Source organism: Sorex araneus, chromosome 3 (genome assembly GCF_027595985.1).
Source record: "Sorex araneus isolate mSorAra2 chromosome 3, mSorAra2.pri, whole genome shotgun sequence".
NCBI classification, from domain to species: domain Eukaryota; kingdom Metazoa; phylum Chordata; class Mammalia; order Eulipotyphla; family Soricidae; genus Sorex; species Sorex araneus.
The window spans coordinates 12,507,802-12,529,161 of NC_073304.1; the positions used below are offsets into that span (position 1 = coordinate 12,507,802).

The 21,360-nt window shown below is 42.5% G+C and overlaps 1 protein-coding gene across 2 annotated transcripts in view; it reads left to right on the forward strand.

Annotated features, from left to right (window-relative positions):
* Positions 1 to 412: 412 nt before the first annotated feature.
* The window catches only part of EML5 (EMAP like 5), a 169,679-nt gene continuing 148,731 nt past the window's right edge, over positions 413 to 21,360 (forward strand). Inside the window, exon 1 of one of the 2 annotated variants that reach the window (XR_008629256.1) lies at positions 413 to 982. Coding sequence is in view for 1 of the 2 variants with exons in the window: in XM_055131814.1 (XP_054987789.1) it covers positions 786 to 982 (197 nt within the window). In the remaining variant the exon portion in view is untranslated. The remainder of the gene's footprint in view (positions 983 to 21,360) is intronic. The other variant, XM_055131814.1, reaches the window with a different exon arrangement.

Sequence of the window (21,360 nt, forward strand, 5' to 3'; positions counted from 1 at the left end):
TCCTCCCCCCCCCCCCTGCAGCAGCCGCAAGGGACAGCAGGGTCTCCCAGAGGTGACGGGCTTCCTAGCGTGCGCAGGACGCGGACGGGGCGGCTGCAGCCGCTGGCGTTCGGGCCGGAGCAGCGGGGCCGGCTCCCGAGGGAAGAAAAAGCGCGCGCGGGAGTGGCCGTCCCGCCGCGGTCGGGGTCCCGAGCTCGCCGCGCTGGCACGGAGCGCGCCCCGGGAGGGCTGGACGGGCGCGCGCGCGCGCGCGCGAGCGATTTGGGAGGACGGGAGGGGGGCGAGCAGCCGCCGGGTGCGCGCGCGGCGAGGGGGCGGGGCCGCACGGGGCCGCGCGCCGCCTCTCGGCCGGGCTCGGGGGCGCGCGCGGCGCGGGCTCGGCGGGGCTCGGGCGACGCGGCGGCGGCGGCGGCGGGGCGCGAGCGCCGCAGGTGACCCGGGCGGGGAGTCGCGGGCTGCGCGGGCGGCCGCTGAGGCGGGAGGCGGGTCTCGGCGAGCGCTGCGGCTGCAGGAGACGCGGCGGCGGCGGCGGCGGGCGGGTGCGCGCGTGTCCCCCCCCCTCCAGCTCGCGCCGCGCGCCTCGCCTCAGCGCCCCTCACCTGACGGCCGGCCGGCGCGCGCGCGCGGCCCTCGGCATGCGCTGCCTCGCGGCCGGGGCTCTCCTCACGCCCGTGGGCTAAGGCGGCCGCGGCGGCCCCCGGACGCGCCATGCACCTGCCGGGCGCGGCGTAGAGGACGCGGCGCTGCCGAGCGGGCGGCCCCGGCGGGCGGGTGGGCGCCCCGACATGGCGGCCCGCAGCGCCCCGGGCTGCCACCTGCGGCTCGAGTGGGTGTACGGCTACCGGGGCCACCAGTGCCGCAACAACCTCTACTACACGGCGGCCAAGGAGATCGTGTACTTCGTGGCGGGCGTCGGCGTGGTGTACAGCCCGCGGGAGCACCGGCAGAAGTTCTACCGGGGCCACAGCGACGACATCATCAGGTAGCGGGGGCCGGGCCGGGGTGGGGGGTGGGCTGGGGTGGGGTGGGGTTGGGGGGGCGCCGTCCATCCCGCCGCCCCCGCGCCGCCCAGACCTTCCGGGCGCCCCGCGGCCCGAGACGTGCCGCCCTGCCGCGGGCTGCCCCCCGTGGACAGCGGACCCGCCGCCTGACACCCCCCGCCCCCCTTCCCGCGCTCCCGGACTACTCTGCCGCTGGTCGGGAAGACCCCCGCCCACCACTCACACACACGCGCGCACACACACACACACACACGCATACACACACGCACACACATACACACGCACACACACACACGCACACACACACACGCATACACACACACACGCGCACACGCACACCAAGTCCGCCCCCTGCCCCTGTCCATCGGCGCGACGCCCGAGCGCAGAAGAGACAGAAGCTTTCGAACGCTGAGCACTTTCAGCCTCCGGAGCCCGGCGAGGCTCTGCTTGGCCGAAGTCGCCCGCTGGCTGGCCCGGGGGTTTGGACCTGGGGCGGGCTGTCCTTCACCCCGGTCCGGGACGGACGCGCGCCCTGGCGGCACCCTCGGGCGCCCTCCCCTCCCGGCCCGCAGTCGTGAGTTCCCGGTCGGCGGCGGAAACCCTCAGCCGCCTTCGGGGCAGCTCGTTGGGCTTTCGGCAGAGCACGCCCCAATTTGGGGGAGGTGTCGGGGGGCGCGTGGGGGTCAGGCTTCAGCCTTGGAGCAGCTGGAGAAGGATGCTACTGATTGCCGGTTGTCAGGGCCCCACTGTTGAGACACTCCCAATTAAGTTTGCCCCTGTGTTTATTTCTTAGATCACGTGGGGGAAAAGGGGAGGGAGAGAGAGAGAAAGAGAGAGGGAGGGAGGGAGGGAAGGAGGGAGAGAAGGAAAGAGAGGGAAAGAGAGAAAAGAAAGAGGAGAGAGAGGGAAAGAGAGAAGCAAAAAGAAAGGAAAGAAGGAAAAAGAGGGAGAGACGGAAAGAGAAAGAAGAGAGAGAAGGAGAGAGAGGGAGGGAGAGAAGGAAAGAGAGGGAAAGAGAGGAGAGAAAGAAGAGAAGAAGAGAGAAAGAGGGGAAGAGAAGCAAAAAGAAAGAGGAAAGAAGGAAAAAGAGGGAGAGAAGGAAAGAGAAAGGAGAGAGGAGGAAAGAGAGAGATGGAAGGAGAAAGAGTGAGAGAGAGAGAGAGAGAGAGAGAGAGAGAGAGAGAGAGAGAGAGAGAGAGAAGGGCTAAAGGACAGAGTTCTTCCTTGGATGATTGTGAAACTCGTCCCAATTGCTTGTTTTCGTTTCTTTAATGAGCGGTGTATTTAAAATGAAAATTTCAATCAGGGCAGAACTTATGTGACAAATCAAGTTGAAAGGTGCAGAAGTTATCCAAAGCCATTAATTACTACCTCAAGCACAATATTTTTTTTTGGTCCTTGACAGAACATATAATATATGAGTTGCTTTGTTATAACCCTCATTTTTTTTGTTTTTGTTTTTTTTTTTTTTTAGCCACATCCAGCGATGCTCAGGGGTTATTCCTGGCTCTGCACTCAGGGATTAGTCCTGGTGGGTTGGAGCTCAGAAACCACATGGGATAACAGGGCTGGAACCCGGGTCGGCCAAGTGCAAAGCAAGCACCCTCCCTGTTGTACTAACGCTCTGGCCCCAACAGAAAACATATTTAAGAACGTTTTGAGTCTGTTTCTCTCCTGCAGTCGTTTGTTGGAATACAGTCTAGGGTTGGATTTTGGATACTCACTTTCATTCCCTTATTTATGCTCATAGGGTTTAAAAGCGGGCATTTCGATGTGGTACCTTACCTGATGTCTGGCAGGTGTGAAGCTCTAGTGCTTAAGTTCCACCAGTAACAAAGTTGTTCTGTTTTACATCCCTGTCCTGTAAAATCTACAAGAGAGAAAAGGAGGCCTAGGGCAAAGAAAAGGTAGGACAAGATGGAATAAAGAAAAGGAAAGCTAAAATTGGAGATTGAGGATCAGACAGCGAGGCCCTGTTTGGAGTTCTTGTTTTTTTTTTTCAGACAAAGAAGTGGAGTTATTCCAGGTTGTAGAGATAACACTATTTTGGAAGGAAAGCTAACAAGTTGTTTTTCTCAAGTTAGCATTCTTGTTTTTCAGTAAGTCAGTGTTGCTGAGCTATTATAACAGTGCAAATTTATTTTTTACTTAAAAAAATCACTCAGCTAGTATTACTGTAACTTGTTAGTCACCCCAAGAAAAGAATTTACCCTCTATTTGACTCCTCTTCCCCGTTCATTTCCAGTCTCTCTTTTTTATGTGTTAGCTCACCTATAGTATAGGGGATAGTACTTTACCTAGTTGAGGTAACCTTGATTGAAGTCTTAGTCAAGATAAGTCTGTTACACTGAATTCATTTAGTGCGTAGGTGCAAAGAATTTTTGAAGCCTTCTCCTAGAGCATTTCTGTTGTTTTTACTCCTTGATAATTGAGAGCAACATGATACTAAGGCCTCCCCAAACTAGATATGGTTTATTCAGTGGGGGTAAATGCTGTTTTGTTTTTTTTTCTCCCAGCAGTCGTTAACTGTGTTGTTATATGTGTTGCTGCTTGAATTTTTATAGTTATGTTTCAGTAAATTATAGGAAGATAATGTTTTTGTCTTTGTTCAGAACTTACAGTGGCACAACTCATACATATATCTCAATAAGTTACTCTTTCTTTTTATCATACTTATTATTTTATGAATAATTTATCCTTAAAATAATTTGTAACAAAAGGTTTTCTGAAAATTTATATAGGTTATTTAAAATCTGGATCTTCTAGCATCTTGAAATTGATAGCAAAGATTTAATGTAGTACTGAGACTATAAACTAGAAAATCAAAAGGCTCTGAAATTTTCTTTCAAACAGATCAATCTTTTTTGTGTGTGAAAAGATAGATAGATGGATAGATAGATCAGGTGAATATACAAACATTTCCATCCTCACCCACCCAACCATCCAGTTTGGTGTTTTAAATATAAGTGTAGAAATGATTCCAGTAAGTTTTCAACATGTCTCATTGTATACGTAAGTATAATATTTATACATATAATGCCTGGTATAGAACAATGTTATAATGTTAACCCTAGTTATAAAAATTCAGTACTAATTTTTCTTCTGGTTTATTTCCTTATTTGCTTGAAAGGTAGGTGAAATCGACTCGTTAAATATGACTTAATCTGAGGTTAAGGCTGATCAGAAAGTGGAGGTCATTGTCCTCAGATTTTGAAAATCTGAAGGGCTTGACTGGTTCACAAAGACTAAATCATGACCAGTGTAGCATTTGCTTCCCAGTCCTTCTGTCCTCTTACTGTCATCTAGGATTTCCAATAATGGTGCCAAATGACTCTTTTATATATATAACTTTAATTGGCTTATTTCCTTTTACTAAGCATCTATATGTACATCTCTAGCAATTTATCCATTGGTGTCGGGAGGATTGGTGCATACCAGGTGGTACTGAGAGGTTACTACTGGCTCTATACTCAGTAATTACTCCTGGCTGTGCTGGAAGACCATGTGGGATACTGGAGATGAACTCAGGTTGGTCGGGTGCAAGGCAAATACCCAACCCACTGTACTATCACTATAGCCCCTATCCTTTAGTTATATATTTTTTAATACTGATGATTTATATAGAAACTAGTTTCACTGGTGGGGCTGGAGCGATAGCATAGTGGGTAGGGCATTTGCCTTGCACCTGCTCGACCCCGGTTCGATTCCCAGCATTCCATATGGTCCCCGGAGCACTGCCAGCAGTAATTCCTGAGTGCATGAGTGAGGAGTAACCCCTGGGCATCTCTGGGAGTGCCCCAAAAAGAAAAAAAAACTAGTTTCACCATGAGAATGTATGGACTTTAGGGTCATTTTAAAATTTTTCTCTGTTTATCAAGTTGTAGCAATAAAATTCTTAGGATTTAACTTAAGTTTAACATTTAAGTTTAAAATTTTCAGGTTAAGGGGCTGGAGTGATAGCATAGCAGGTAGGGCTTTTGCCTTGCACGCGGCCAACACGGTTCGATTCCCAGCATCCCATATGGTCCTCTGAGCACCACCAGGAGTAATTCCTGAGTGCAGCACCAGGAGTAACCCCTGTGCAATGCCGGTGTGACCCAAAAAACCAAAAAAAAAATGACTGTAGTCTAATATATATTTTAGTCTAATATATTTTATAAGTTAACACTTAACCTGAAATTTTTTTTTTTTGCTTTTTGGGTCATACCTGGCGATGCACAGGGGTTACTCCTGGTGCTGCACTCAGGAATTACTCCTGGTGGTGCTCAGAGGACCATATGGGGTGCTGGGAATCGAATCCGGGTCGGCTGCATGCAAGGCAAACGCCCTACTTGCTGTACTATTGCTCCATCCCCAAGATTACAGTCATTTTTAGTGTAAAATAGATATATGTAGCTTGAAATATCTTTTACTATTTTTGCCAGATGTTTTCTCAAAGGATGCAGTAGCTTTCAAGTTTTATTTTCTAGTTACTTCCCATCTACACATTCTTGACAAGTTTGTTTTTGAAGTACTGATTATTCTTACCAATTTTCAAATATTTACCACTAGTGAAAAAAAACACTAGTGGAATTAGACTGGTGAGTTTTGTTGTTGGCGACAGTTTTTTTTTTTTTGCAAGTTAACCTATAGACTGAAATGTTCAAAACTATTTAGGTATTTTGAAGCTATAACTATAGAATCTGAAGGGTGTTTTTTTCTCAGAATGGTGAAAAGGTCTCACCAGACAGTGATGAGATTAAATGATATAATGCATTGGAAATACTTTGAAAAATATACCATATTATATGGTTTCAAGTTTGAAGAATAATTACTCATTGCTTCAAAAGTCTAGAAATGACTTTTTTAAAAGACAAAATGAAAATTGTAGTAGCTCTTTTCTTCAGTTGTCGTAGGTGGTGTTCTCCCCTTTCCCCCTTTCAAAATTGATTTCTGTAGGTGGTGTGCTTAAGCAGAAAACTGATCAAGCCTTACCAGAATCCAGTCAAAGTGGTTCTTAATTGCTCTATGTTTGTGGTATAGAAACTTCATTCAATACATTGTCAAAATTGTAGTTGGAAAAGCAGTTCAGAATATATGTTGTTTCCATGGTGGAGCAATTTTTTTGTTTTTTACATGGATTCAGGATAGCAATTTCCCCCTCAGTTTTATGGGCCACACCTGGCCATGTCCAAGGACTACTCTCCTGGTTCGGTCTGGGGGACTGAATTTGGTGTTGGGATTGAACCTGGAATGAACCTTACCCTCTGTATTCTCTCCAGCACTGAGATAGCAATTTTTGATGTGTGCAAGAATTATTACAAAGCCACGTATCAACTTAGTATTTCCAGACCTATGGTCAATATGTCCCAAACTTGCAAGAACATTAGAACCACTGAAGAGATTTTATGCAAAATCTCTCTTTTTTCTTCAGAAACCACTAGAGTTGTAACTGAGGAGTACCCCAACTGATGTTTTGGGAAGCCTGCTGCAAGACTGGATCCCAGCATACACAGGACTACAGTTCTTAACATAAGCAGTTTGAGAAATGGTTATAAATCCTCTCCTCAGATCTCACATCAGAATTTTCCTAAGCATTATACTTTGAAGCAATAATTCAGAAAATATTAGAATACATACAAATTTGGGGAAATGTGTATGTATATAAGTAACTTAAATTAGGATAGCTTAACTGTCATAGACTACATACAAATTTGGGGAAATGTGTATGTATATAAGTAACTTAAATTAGGATAGCTTAACTTTCATAGACTACATAATAATTCTGTTCCCTCATTAAGATATCACTTTTGGGGGCTGGAGTGATAGCACAGCGGGTAGGGCGTTTGCCTTGCATGCGGCTGACCCGGGTTTGAATCCCAGCATCCCATTTGGTCCCCTGAGCACTGCCAGGGGTAATTCCTGAGTGCATGAGCCAGGAATGACCCCTGTGGATCGCCAGGTCTGACCCCTCCCCCCAAAAAAAGAAAAAAAAAGATATCATTTTTTGTTTCTCTATATCGAAATAATTCTTTTTCTGTTTTTCAAGTACTTTATAATGTAAGGGATAGAATAAAGAGATTTATACAGAAGTTGTGATTAACTAAAATACTTTAAAATTATCATCAATATATAAAAATGTATTTATTTAGGGAAAGTACAGAATTTTAGATTTACATTGTAATTCCCTAATTATTTTATAACGTCTTGTGTTACATATGTAGATGACTATTAAAATATAATGTTTTGTCAATATGGACGATTCTCAAAAAATTAGAAATTGAGCTTCCATTTGACCCAGCAATACCACTCCTGGGAATATATCCTGGAGAGGCAAAAAGGTATAGTAGAGATGACATCTGCATTTCTATGTTCATTGCAGCACTGTTTACAATAGCCAGAATCGGGGAAAAAACCAGAGTGCCCCAAAACAGATGACTGGTTAAAGAAACTCTGGTACATTACAAAATGGAATACTATGTAGCCTCCAAAAAACATGAAGTCATGAAATTTGCATTTAAATGGATCAACATGGAAAGTATCATGTTGAGTGAAATGAGTCAGAAAGAAAGAGACAGACATAGAAAGATTGCCCTCATATGTGGAATATAATATAACTGAAAAGTACAGGTTTGCAGTGATGCAATTTCTGGCAGATATTTCTCTGGACTTAGTTATTAAAATACTAAAATACAGAAACCCAAAACCGTGAGGCTGCTAGTGCAGTCACTCGACCTCATATCTCTTCATTCTCAGCAATGGAAAACAAATTATCAAATGCTTCCTTTTCAGCAGGTCGACTTTAGGGGGAAGAAACTCCAAACAATAATAGTTTTGTTGAAATATTGAATGTAATCAAAGTAAATTGAAAGTAAAGTGAAATTTATCAGTTACACAGGCGGGGGGGGGGCTCGGGGTGTGGGGGGGATGGGGTGGAGCTATACTGTGATTCTTGGTGGTGAAATATGTGCACTGGTGAAGGGATGAGTGTTCGAGCATTGTATATCTGAGACTTAAACCTGAAAGCTTTGTAAATTTCCACATGGTGACTCAATAAAAAAAATTAAAAAAATAAAACTTGCATCTATTATATCAAAAAATATAATGTTTTGTATATAAACTAAGAAAAGCATGCATTAAAAAAGGAATTTATAATAACAAATTCTTAGAAACTACTAAGAAAATTATTATTCATTCAGGGTCTTCTTACTCATCGAGGAAATTCATTGCACATTTTCTTTGTACAAGGTGCCTTGCTATATTCAGAGTTGTGGCTTTTTAAATATTCACAGTTTTATGTACAGCCAAGTGACCAGGGAGATAGTACAGTCAAAAGAGACCATTTCTTTGCACATTTCCAACACAGTTGAATCCCCAGCATCACATATGTCCCTCTGAGCCCAACCAAGAGTGATTTTTGAGCACAAAACAAGGAGTTAGCCCTGAACATACCTAGGTGTGACCCCAAAACAAAACAAAAGACACAGTGAACAATCATATAAAATCATTAGAGAGAGAGAGAGAGAGAGAGAGAGAGAGAGAGAAAGCGCACGCTCGAGAGAGGGTGCGGGAGGGGGGGAGAGAGGGAGAGCTGGAGGGAGAGAGAGCGAGTGGGAAAGCTCTGTAGATAAAGTGCATGCTTTGCATGCAGAATCCTCTGGTTCAATCCTCAGCACCGCATGGACCCTGATATTTCTGTAGGAAGTATCATTGTAGACTATTATACCAGGGTACCACCCCATGGATACACTAGTGGTAGCCCTAGAACACAGAGTATTCTAAGATTTCATTTGATTTTTTTGTTTGGGTCCCAATTCTAACAAAGCTCAGGGGCAACTTCTTGGACCCCAAACAAAAAAATCAAATGAAATCTTAGAATACTTAGTGTTCTAGGGCTACCACTAGTGTATCTATGGGGTGGTACCCTGGTATAATAGTCTACAATGATATTTCCTAGAGAATACAGTTTTTCAGTTGAGTCTTAAAGGAAAACAGAGTCAGTTATTAAGGTAAATGAGCATTTTGGAAAGGTGTAACATATGTAGTCTCATGTTAAAAGAAAAATTGACCAGAGCACTTCTTGGATGGCTCTGGGAGTTCCTGGCACTGTTGAGACCCCAAAGCAGGGTTCCATACCTCCTCAAGTTCTTGCATTAAACCCTCTGGCCCAGTTTGCTGAGTATAGCCATAAGTGGCCTCAGGGTCCCTTGTTCACTGCTTGGAAAGCCCCACAAAAATATTTAAAGAGTGATTTATACTATGTTCAGTTCTTTTTTCTCCCAATCAGTACTGGGTACGTTCTGTCTCACCAGAGGGCTCTTGCATGATCTTCCCCCCTATCCATCCCCCATACATGCTATCTATCCAGTGGTCAGTAGGTCAGTTATCTGTTCTCATAAATTTTGTTTTATCATCAGTTGCCACCATTGGTCATTCCTAACTTAAGACACTGTAAGTGGTGTTGAGAATACAAATTATTGTAGAAATAGGTATTTTTTGGTTACTTCTTTCAACTAATATTTATTATTACTTTCCAGGGACTATTTTAACACTAGATAGACATTAGTGAGCAAAATGAAATACTCAACATTTGGAGGGAGGTGGGGAATGTTGAGGGGTGCTCCCAGGGGTGCTCTGGAGACTGTGCTGTGCTGAGGGTTGAAAGTGTACAAGGCTGTACTCTATCCTATTGAGCTTTCTCTTCAACACCCAAATACTTAAACTTAAGGAAACTTTGATCAGGAAGATGCAAAATAATTTTCTATTTATATACATGTAAATATATAGTATAAATAACATTGAGCATTTTATGCATATTTTTATATGCAGGAGAGATATAGTTTTACAGATATAGAGAGGTATAGGTCCAAATGGGACCAGCTAAAAGAAACCCAAATAAAAATACTCCATGAAACATGCTCTCCTTTTTATGTAAAGAGATAGTACATTGAGACTATTGGAAAGAGTTTAGATATGAATTAATAAGTAATAGGCTTGAAGGGATGTGAGTGTGGGTATCTGAGGGAAGACATTGCAGGCAAAGGAATTGTCAAGAGCAAACACTAAAGAGGAATTCCTTATGTCTTTGAGGAACAGTAAGAAAGGATGTCTCAGAGTGGTGTGAATTTTGGTGAAATTGAAAAGTGAAATCTAATTAAGTGATGGTGATGGGGAAGATTGTATAGGATTTTCTAAGCAACTGAAAGGATTTTGGTTTTCTGCATGAAACGAGATTTCTGGAACAATTTAATAAAATTAATGCCATGATTTCACCTAATAACTTAACCAAAGTCACTTTGGCTCCTCCCTAGAGAGAAGACTGAGAGAGGAATATGATGGAAATATAAGATTTAGGACTCAGCTGTGGTATTCTAATTAGGAGATGGATAGTTCTGGGTTGGGCCAGAGTGCTAATATTGGAAATAATGAAATAGATACAATTGGGAGATTGAGGCAGCATGATATACTGATAAAGTATATTATAGCAGTCAATGCTAAAATAGAAAGGTCAATGATGATAGCAGTTTTTAGCTACAGCAATGAAAGAATTACATTGCCAATTACTAGTTTTTGTTTTATTTGGGTGGATAAAGAGAAGATTATGAGCTCTGTTTCATTAATTTTCTATTTGAGATACTAAAAGATAACCAAATGGGGTTGTAAATTAGGAAGTTGAATATATGTGTGAAATATTGGTGAAAATCAGGTGGAATAGTTTTATTGGTATAAATTTGGGTGTTATCAGTCTTATAGATAATTTGGGGGGGCACACCCAGCAGTGCTAAGGGGTTATTCCTGGCTCTGCAGTCAGGAATTACTCTTGGCAGTATATGGGGGCCCATCTAGGATGCTGGGGATCAAACCTGAGTCCACCACAGTACCCTACCCTATTGTACAGGTCCCTTATAAATAATACTTAATGTCATGAAATATATAAGAAAACTGAGGGAAGGAGTATAAACAGGGGGTCTAAAAAATGTTTTTTTTAAAAATTGTTGAATTGACTGAGATTCTATGGTTCACAATACTATTAATATTAGTTTGTCGTGTTCATAATTCCAACACACCCCTTCATCAGTGTACCCACCTCCCTCTACCAAGGACCCAAACACCCCTTACTGAATTCTTGTGTGCTAGAGAGATAGTACATTGGGTAGGACACTTGCCTTGCATGCAGCTGTCCTGGGTTCAATCCCAGGAGCCCCAAATGGTACCCTGAGCTTCTCCAGGAATGATCCCTGAGTGCAGAGTCAGGAGGAAGTCCTGAGTACAGCTGGGTGTAACTGAAAAAAAAAAAAAGATTCTTGAGGCAGAACCATTTAAATGTAAAGGAAATGAAAAACAACCAACCAAGATATGGCCAGTCATAACCAGAATGGCAGGAAGAAAATCAGGATTGTGTGGGGTTATGGAAATCCAGTGGAGTGTATTTTTGAAGAGTGCTTTTTGATTCCTAAAGGTGTGGGTCTAAGACCTACTCCATTAGCTTGCTTTATCGGGGATTCTGTTAGGAAAGCATGTCTTGGGCCAGAGAAATATAGTGGGTTGTCTTGTACATGGTTTACCTGGTTTGATCCCTGATACCCCATAGGGTCCCTCAGCACTGCCAGGACTGATCCCTGACACAGTGCCAGTAGTAAGTCTTGATCTTGGCTGTATATGGATTCAAAGCAAAGAAGCAGTAGCTAGGCACCTCTGGATGTCGCAGACGGCTCAGACAAGTGTGCCAATCCCCCCTATCTTGCTACACTACATCAGGTGCAGGTGCATCTTAAGCCCCCACCAGCTCCTTCTCCCTGCACCACCACCCAACAAGGACCTCTGAGTGTCACAGGATCTGCAAGGGAACTTCTCCCTAGAGCAGCAGGAGTACCTTTTGGAACCCCCAGATACATGCAGTCACTGGCATAGCTACACAGTATGCCCTTCTCTATAACATGCAGAAAACTCAGTTGAACTCTGGCAGTAAATTCATATACCATTAGCAGGTGCAATGGAAAGCAGTGCAGAATCCCACCATGGTTAGTAAGTAAGTGCAGATAGTAGCCCGTAAGACTCAACTAACTATATAACCTTTCAGATAAGGAGTTTAGAGAGAAAATTTTGAGAATGTTCAGTGAGCTCAAAGAAACAGTGCTACAGTACTGTTTAACAGAAAAACTGTAAAATACAAGAAAGTGTGATAAAATGATCAGAAATAAGAAAACTAAAGAATTTGAAAAAAAAAGAATTTGGTAGATGAAATGAAAATCTTGATGGAAGACATTAGCAGCAGAGTAACAGCAGCAGAGGATAGAATCAGTGAACTCCAAGATGAGATGCAGAAAACATCTAGAAAACAGCAAAATATGGAATGAAGTCTCAAAACAAATAATCAGCAGATGAGAAAACTGTGATGAATTCAAGAGGAACAAAATAATTGGGATCTCAGAGGAACTCCGATGAAGCACTAATCAAGAAAATCTTAACTGAGACGTTCCCATACTTAAAGAGTGCCTGTACCCAGATTCAAGAGGTCCAAATGGTACTAGTTAAAAGAGACCCAAATAAAAATGCTTCATGAAACATGCTAATCAGAATTACTTAAGCCAAAGATAGAATATTGAAAGCAACAAGATCAAGGAAGGAAATTGCATACAAAGAAGCATCCTTAAGATTCACAGGTGACCTATCAAATGAGACCCTGTGAGCCCAAAGACAATAGAAGGATATTAAAAACTCAATTAGATAAACACCAGAAATACTTACCCAGCAAGACTATTGTTCATATTTGAAGGACTGACACAGGCTTTCATGAAGAAACAATAGTTCACGACTTCATAGACTGAAAATCAATTTGACACCAAACTTCTATAAAATTATGGCAAAAAAATAAAAAAAAACTCATGGTAATCTCACTCAGTGTTAATGGCCTGAATGCACTGAAACATAGAAAAGCAGAATAGATTAGAAAACTAAATCCAACCTCTGCTGCCTACAAAAAAAAACACACCTGAATGGTCAAGGCAAGCAGATTCAAAATCAAAAGATGGAAGATAATATTTCAAGCAAACAATACCTTACAAAGGTAGGTGTGACCATACTTATATTAGATAACTTAGACTGCAGGCTGAAAAATATTACAAGAGACAAAGATAATCATTTTTAGTGATCAAGGGGTATTTACATCTGGAAGAGTGAGTGACTAGCAGAATACTTGAAACAACTAATAGTGAACTTGATGGAAAGGATTGATAGTAGTACAATGATAGTTGGAGATTTCAGCACTACTGCTACCTCTTGATAGAGCAGCTAGACTGAAACTCAACAAGTAAACACTGACTTTGAAGGTAGAAATGGAAGAGATGGACTTCACAGATATATAGAGAGGACTTTTTATCCCCCAGAAGTTGAGTTACATATTCTTCTCCAGTGCACATGGGACATTCTCCAAGATAGAACATTTGCTGGACCACAAAACATACCATAAGATCAAGAGGGTAGAAATCATATCAACTATTTTTTCAGACCATGAGACATGAAAAAATAGAAGTTAATCAAAAACAGAAATGGAGAAAAAACTCAAGCACTTGGAAATTAAACAGATTGCCCCTGAACAACTAGTGAGTAAAGAGGGAATCAAGATTCCTAGAAACAAATGAGAATGAATATATGAGTTACTGGATCTTGTGTGGCATAGCAGAAATGGTATTAGGAGGAAAGCTCATAGGAATGCAGCTGTATATTAAGAAGGAAAAAAGGCGGGGGTGTGGTGCCACCCAGCACATCAACCTATACCTATGGGGCAAGTTCTTCAGCAGCCTAATGGTGCCTTTAGGCTTCCAAATTGCCGCTGTGCCTCTGGCCGAACTCCAACAACTTTGGACCAAATTTCCTGAGAAGTTAAACTGCCAAAAGTTAGATATGTTTGAGTCACACCCACAAACCACTTCCAGCTCAGCTATACAAGCTCATTTATCGGCCTTGCTTCAGAGACCCATAAATAAATCTCGAAAAAGATCAAAATCAAGCCATTTAAGTGCATTAATGGCCATGATTCACAGACTCACAAATGAATCTCGGAGGAGAGCAGCATGCCACAGAGATGTCTCCCTATCCCGCACCAGCTTGATTTCATCAGGGCACTTAGGAGTGAGGCAGGTGTGTCCCTCCACCTGCCCCAGATAACCCCAGCTGCCACAAACCTTCAGAACTCAATCACTGCTACACTCACAGCCGACTTTCACAGGCTGGTCCTGAGCCCACCCATGCATGAGAATGAAGCTGCTGAGAAACCCAGGTATGCAGGACTAGTGACTGAAAACTGTAGGCCTCATGGAGTCGGGGATGGGTGACCTTCCCTATCTCCTCCCTCCTCCCCTCCCCCCCCCCCCCCCCCCCCGCTTCTGGTTTCCTGGAAGTCATGCCCAAGAACTGCCTCTGGGTGCACTTAAGCACATTAATGGCCATGATTGAGAGACTCACAAATTAATCTCAGAAAAGAGCAGTTCGCTGCAGAGATGCCTCTGGACCCCAAATATTTAAAAATTTTTAAATTCCAGAAGTGCACAGCCACTTTCATAGCTGCATGACATCTCATACTACTCATGGCAAGCAATACAAAATAAATTATTTAGCATCTATCTAAGGGGCAGGCTGGGATGACGGTGGGAAGATTCAAAATAGTGGTGGTGGGAAGGTATAATGGTTGTGGGATTTGTGTTGAAATATTGAATGTAAACAATTACTGAACAACTATGAAAATAAAATTTAAGATTTAAAAAAAATTTTTTTTAAGTAACGTTCATGCCTGCTTCCGTCAGCTTAATCAGTGGCTGAATAAATAGCAGTACTCTACCTTAAAAAAAAAAGAAAGAAGAAAGGACTCACATAAATAATCTAACTGCACAAATGAAGAAACTAGAAAAAGGGATCAGAACAGTAGTATAGTGGGTAAGGCAGTTGCCCTGCATGTGGTGGACCTGGTATGTTTGATTCCTGGAATCCCATATGGTCCCCTGAGTACCACCAGGAATAATTCCTGAGCACAGAGCCAACAGTTACCCCTGAGTATCACCAGATTTGGCCCCCAAAAAACAACAACAAAAAGAAAAATAACAAAAAAAAAGCTAGAAAAGGACCAACAAAATGAGACTTAGAGCAGAAATTATGTATTTGAATTTTTTTAAATTCAAAAGATTAATGAGACCAAGAGCTTGTTCTTTGAAAAATTAAACAAAGTCAACAACCCCTTAGCAAGATTCACAAAGAGATAGAACCCTTAAACTGCATTAGAAATGAAAAGGCAGACATCAACAGATACCACAGAAATTCAAAACATCATCAGGGATTACTTTGAAAATCTTTATGCCATGAAATGGAAGAATGTAGGAGAAATGGATAAATTTTTGGACTACTATAACCTCCTAAGATTTACCCAAGAAGACACAAAGCACCCAAACAGACCAATCATTTAAATTAAAGGAAATTTAACTGGTAATCAAAAGTCTTCCCCAAAACAAAGCCCTGGCCCAGATAGCTTCATTAGAGAGTTCTCCATACCTTTTAAGATGAGTTCTTGCCAGACCTTCTCAGGCTTTTTCAGGAAATGGAAGAAATAGAAACCCTGCCAGTTTCTATGATGCAAACATTACCTTGATACCAAAGCCGACAGATACAGCACACACGCAAAAAAAGAAAATTACAGACCAATATCCTGGATGAACATATATGCAGAGATCCTCAATAGAATATTAGCAAGTTGAATCCAACAGCATATCATAAAAGATCATACACCACAACCAAGTGGGATTCATCCTAGGGATACAAGGATGATTTTACATAGCCAAATTAATTAATCTAAGGCACCATATCAATACAAGGAAACATAATTGTCATATGATCATACCAATAGATGCAGAGAAAGATCCAACACTTAGTCATAATAAAATCTCTCAATAGGGAAGTGGATACTGGTGAAGGGATTGGTGTTGAAATGTTTTATGCCTGAAACCCAACCATAAATAAAAAGTAAAACCATAAATAAAAAGTAAAATTTAAAAAAATTATCAATAAAATGGGAGTTCAAGGAACTTTTTGTAGCATAGCTAAAGCCATTTACCACAAACTGACAGCAAACATTATGTACTCTGGTGAAAAACTGAAAGCCTTTCCTCTAAGATTATGCACAAGACAAGGATGCCCATTCTCACCACTACTATTCAGTAAAGTGTTGGAAGTCCTTGCCTTGCCATAACAATTAGGCAAGAAAAAGATATTAAGGGCAGACAAATAGGAAAAGAAGTCAAGATACTAAGAAAGCCCCAATGACTCTCAAAAAAAAAAAAACTCCTGAGAACAATAGATAGGTATAGTAAAGTGGCAGGCTACAAAAACAATATGCAGAAATTCATAGTTTTTCTATGTGTAAACAATGTGATAGGAGGGAGAGAAAGTTTTTAAATCCTGTTCACAATTGTGCCTCAGAAAAGCAAGTGCAATTCCTGTTAAGGAATTGTGTAATCACCAGGCGGCTAGGGAAGCTCCGAGGCTCTTTCCCACTGCCTGTATTTGGTGGTCTCTGGACACATCCCCACCCAGCATGGCCAATGCCATGGGCAGATGAAGGAGAAAAGGAGTATAGAATAACATCACATGAGGCTGACACCCAAGGACAGTAGATACTAGGGCAAGGAGGATTGTCCCATAGCTGGAAGACTGCTTCATGAGCAGGGGGGAGAAGGCAGATAAAATAGAGAAGGGATCATTAAGAAAATGATGGCTGGAGGAATCAGTCGGGATGGAAGATGTGTGCCAAAAGTAGATAATGGACCAAACGTAATGACCTCTCAGTGTCTGTGTTGCAAGCCATAATGCCCAAGAGTAGAGAGAGAGAGTATGGGGAATATTGTCTGCCATGGAGGCAGGGGGAGGGTGGAAAAGCGGGGTATACCAGGGATATTGGTGGGGGGGAATGTACACTGGTGGAGGGATGGGTGTTTGATCATTGTGTGATTGTAACTCAAACATGAAAGCTTATAACTATCTCACAGGGATTCAATAAAGTTTTTTGAAAAAAAGAAAGAAAATGTGGACCAGGCTGGTTGGTGATCAGTTGCAGTTTTTTCCATTCTCCCCATGTGCCTGTTCCAACCTTACTAAGTTCCCTGTTCTATTCTCATACTACCCCTCATTCTCATCTCCTCCTGTCTCTCCCACTCATCTCTCTGCACTCCCACTACCCTGGTCTCTCTCTACTTTCTCTCCAACTCCCAGCATTGGGGGTAGCCACCACACCCCCTCTGGTCGAAAAATCAACATATGAAAGCACTTCTTCCACTCAAGGGCAAAATACCACTTAGGGGTGTTTCTCCTCTCCCTTAGTCCATAACTTAATATCTTAATTCTACTTCTTAATATTAGTTATTTTGTATGGACACAGTAGGAGATACATTAAGTTTGTAGGATGGCTCTCGTGGAGACATCTCACTATAGATCTAAGACTACAGTGCTCAGGCCAGATTAATCTTTCCTAATCCTAGCAGGGTCCTAATCTAGATGTTACTTTTTGGATCATGACAGAATTTGTCCATGACCATGCTTTTAACTTATAGTTAAGTATTATGGCACTTTGGCCTGGCCCATTTCATTGCCAGAGTAGCTCACAGGTTGTCCTAGGTCCATCCAGTCCCTTGTCAGGACCTTGCTTTTGGGGTACTAGGAAGTAAGGGCAACAGAGGCTTAAGTTGAGAGAACAGATGCCCAGGAGTGAATATCATTTGGAGTCATTTAACTGCCAAGTTACAAAAGCACAGCATTAACTGTCTTCCTGTGAATATACAAAAAGGACATTGCTCTGAATTGACTATGCAAGGAATTCAGGAGAAGAGAAAAGCAATATTTACAAGTTAACAAAGTCTGATTAAGAGATACAAATAACTGAGCAGTTGGGGAAGCAGAGCACAAAGAAAGAGGTTACAAATAAACACAGGAATGGGAGCACTGTGATGGGAGTAACCCAATAAACCTAACCTCCCTTTGGAAAGGCAGAAAGAACCAACCAATGTTACTCTACAAGGAATCAGCTTAACAAAAGAGGTAGAAGATCTATACAAAGGAGACTAATAAAACACTACTAGGGGGCTGGAGTGATAGCACAGCGGGTAGGGTGTTTGCCTTGCACGTGGCCGACCTGGGTTCGATTGCCAGCATTCCATATGGTCCCCTGAGCACCACCAGGGCTAATTCCTGAGTGTAGAGCCAGGAGTAACCCCTGTGCATCGCCGGGTGTGACCCAAAAAGCAAAAACAAATAAACACTACTAAAAGGAATAAAAGGGGACACAGGGACATAGAAACATAGCACCTGTTCATGGATAAGAAGAAAGCTGCTGTAGGGGCTAGAGTCATAGTACAGCCAGCAGTGTGCTTGCCTCGAGTGCAACTGACCCCAAAACCCATTCGGTCTCCTGACCCTGCCAGGATTGATCTCTGAGTGCAGAGCCAAGAGTAAGTCCTATACACAGTCAGGTGTTCCCACCTCTCACCCAGAACAAAACCAAACAAAAAAGAAAGCTGTTAGTTAAAGTGGTTGAAGGAACAGGATGTTTTTGGAGTTCTTGGACTCCGAGGAAGACAAATTTAGTTCTGAGACAAGGGGCAAGTATTAAGGTTAAAATTATTAGAATTGGAGCTAGAGAGATTGATTGTACAGTGCATAAAGTGCTTGAATAGGGATCCTGCCAGGAGTGATCCCTGAGCAGAGAGCCAGGGAGTAATTCCTGAGCACTGCCAGGTATGGCCAAATAAAAATAAAAAATCATTAGAATTAGAGATCTCCAAAAATGATAGTGAAACAGTGGAGGATGCATCTCCACCAAAAAAAGAGATGCCTTTTATAAGTGAGCACAAGTAGAAAGTGGGGATGTAGGTGATACTTAGAAGTTTAAAGGTGAGGTCACTGCTCATATATTTTATGGGAGGTTTTGAAGAGGTTTACTTTAGCTCTGAGGTTGGGATTGCTGCACTCTGTCCTTGTGGTCAGTGTGGGAGTCAGAGTTCCCTTTTCTTCCCTGATAAAAAACTGTCATAGTTCTTAGCTGCCCTATGTGAGCCTTCACACCCAAGAGTGAAGAATCCAGCTTGGAATCCCAGGGACGTTGATGCTGTGGGAGTAAGAGAAGACTGGAAACATGTCCTTTCAGAGAGTTTGTAATTCTGGTGAATGTGGTCTACCTTGGTCAGTTTTAACCAGTGCAAGGGTTTGTGGGGGGATAAATATTTTCCAGGCACACATTTAGGCTCAGCAAGTATTTGCTGACCAAACTCTCTTAAAACCTTGAAATGAGCAAAAGGAGAGAGTATGTCTTCGCAGCAAGGAATACTCAGAGTCAGGTCAGAGTAGATGAAGGTTTCCCATAGAGCACTTTGAAGGAACTAAGATTCATGCCAGTGGAAAAGGTAATGTACATTTGAAGCTAAACCCTAACCCTAAAGCAGAGTGAGAAAATTGTCAACAATTTTGAGAAGTTTCCTGACTTAGCCTTCTGATTTGTCTCTTTAAGGTATATTTACTCTTTCCATTTTTATTTGTGATTGAAGTCTCCTGGCAGAATGTAAATGCTACTTAATCCCCAGAGCATTGGCCACCTGCTGGGTTCTCTGCAGTGAAAGAAGTTCATTTGAGAGCTGTAAGATAGCCCAAGTGTTAGAATTATTTTACGAGAAGTACCTTAGTTACTCCTTGTTCTATTTTTGGTCTTGGTGAGGAATGCCTTTATCCATCTGGTAAAGATGTCTGTCACAACCAGCAAGTATTTGAACCTATCTTGTGGGGTCAACTGAGTAAAATTTAATTGCTACTGTGTTTTCTGGACTAGTTGTTTTTTTTTTACTTCTGGTACCTTTTATTTCCTAGTTTCACCTTGCTATTGTCTTGTTGATGACCCTGGAAGTATGTGATTTTAATCCTTTCAGGCAGATGTATAACTTTTAATAGTTTAAGTATATGAAAGCTGTGCTTAATAGAAATTATTTTGGCAGTCAAAAATTCCCATTCCTACCAAATGAAAGTATATTTCTGTAAGACCAAAAAGCGTACTTTGAGTCCATGTAGACACTGACATACTTGAACTCTGGATATGACTATGAGTTCAGCTAGCTAGACCAAGCATCCTGGGGCCAGAGCGCTGCTTTCTACTAGTGCTCTGAAGTTGCCTTGTTTATAAAAGAACTGCCATCTGTGAACAAAACAATGTCTGGAATTTTCAAAAGAAGAACATGATAATCTGTGGAGGTGGCTATTAGTCATCCTAAGGTTGCCCTTGTTTTCTAGGAGAGGCATTATTTAATGAGGAGTATAGAGTTAAAGTCCCTCCCAAATTTAAAGGCCTCCTGTGATGGCAAAAACTGTGGCAGTCACTGCTTGTAAGAAACTAGGCTGTTCTGTGGCAAACACATTCAACCTTTTTCTCAAGTAACCCATTAGTCATTTTTCTGAGCCTAATGATTGAATCCAGACTTCCTAGTGGTCAGCTAATGACTACTCAGAAACATACAGATGGAAGGGCTTGTTAGGTTGTGGAGATACTTACTTGTCTGTAGAGAGGAAGTACCTCAGAGTCATGTCTGAGCAACTATCAATAAAACCAGATCCATCTGGCAATCCTGGCATTTCATGTAAGCTTTTTTCCCCCTTGGGGGTAGGGGTTGAAGGCAGTTTGGACCACACCCAGTAATGCTCAGGGGTTACTCCTAGTTCTGCACTCAGTAATTACTCCTGGCAGTGCTTGGGGAACCATATGGGACACTGAGGTTCAAACCTGGGTCGGCCACGTGCAAGGCAAACACCCTCTCCGCTGTACTATCACTCTAGTTCCTCATGTAGGCTTAATTTTTAAAAAAATATTTTTTTTACTTTGGGGCATACCCATTAATACTCAGGGGTTACACCTGGCACTGCACTCAGGAATTACTCCTAGCCATGGCATGGGGGCCATATGAAATGCCATGGATTAAAACCAGATCAGCTCATACAAGGCAAATGCTTACCCACTGTATTATTGCTCTCACCCCTCATATAGTCTTTTTTTTTTTTGCTTTTTGGGTCACACCTGGAGAAGATGCACAGGGGTTACTCTTGGATCTTCACTCAGGAATTACTACTGGCGGTGCTCAGGGGACCATGTGGGATGCTGAGATTAGAACCCGGGTCGGCTGCGTGCAAGGCAAATGCCCTACCCGCTGTGCTATCGCTCCAGCCCCATCATATAGTTTTTTTTTTTATGTAAGGCAAAGAAGAATTGGACATAGGACTCCACATCCTTTTTTGTTCTGCAGAACTGATTCAGTTCCCAAACTATTGTAATTTATACCTTCCTATTATGGTCAATTTTCTTGACTTG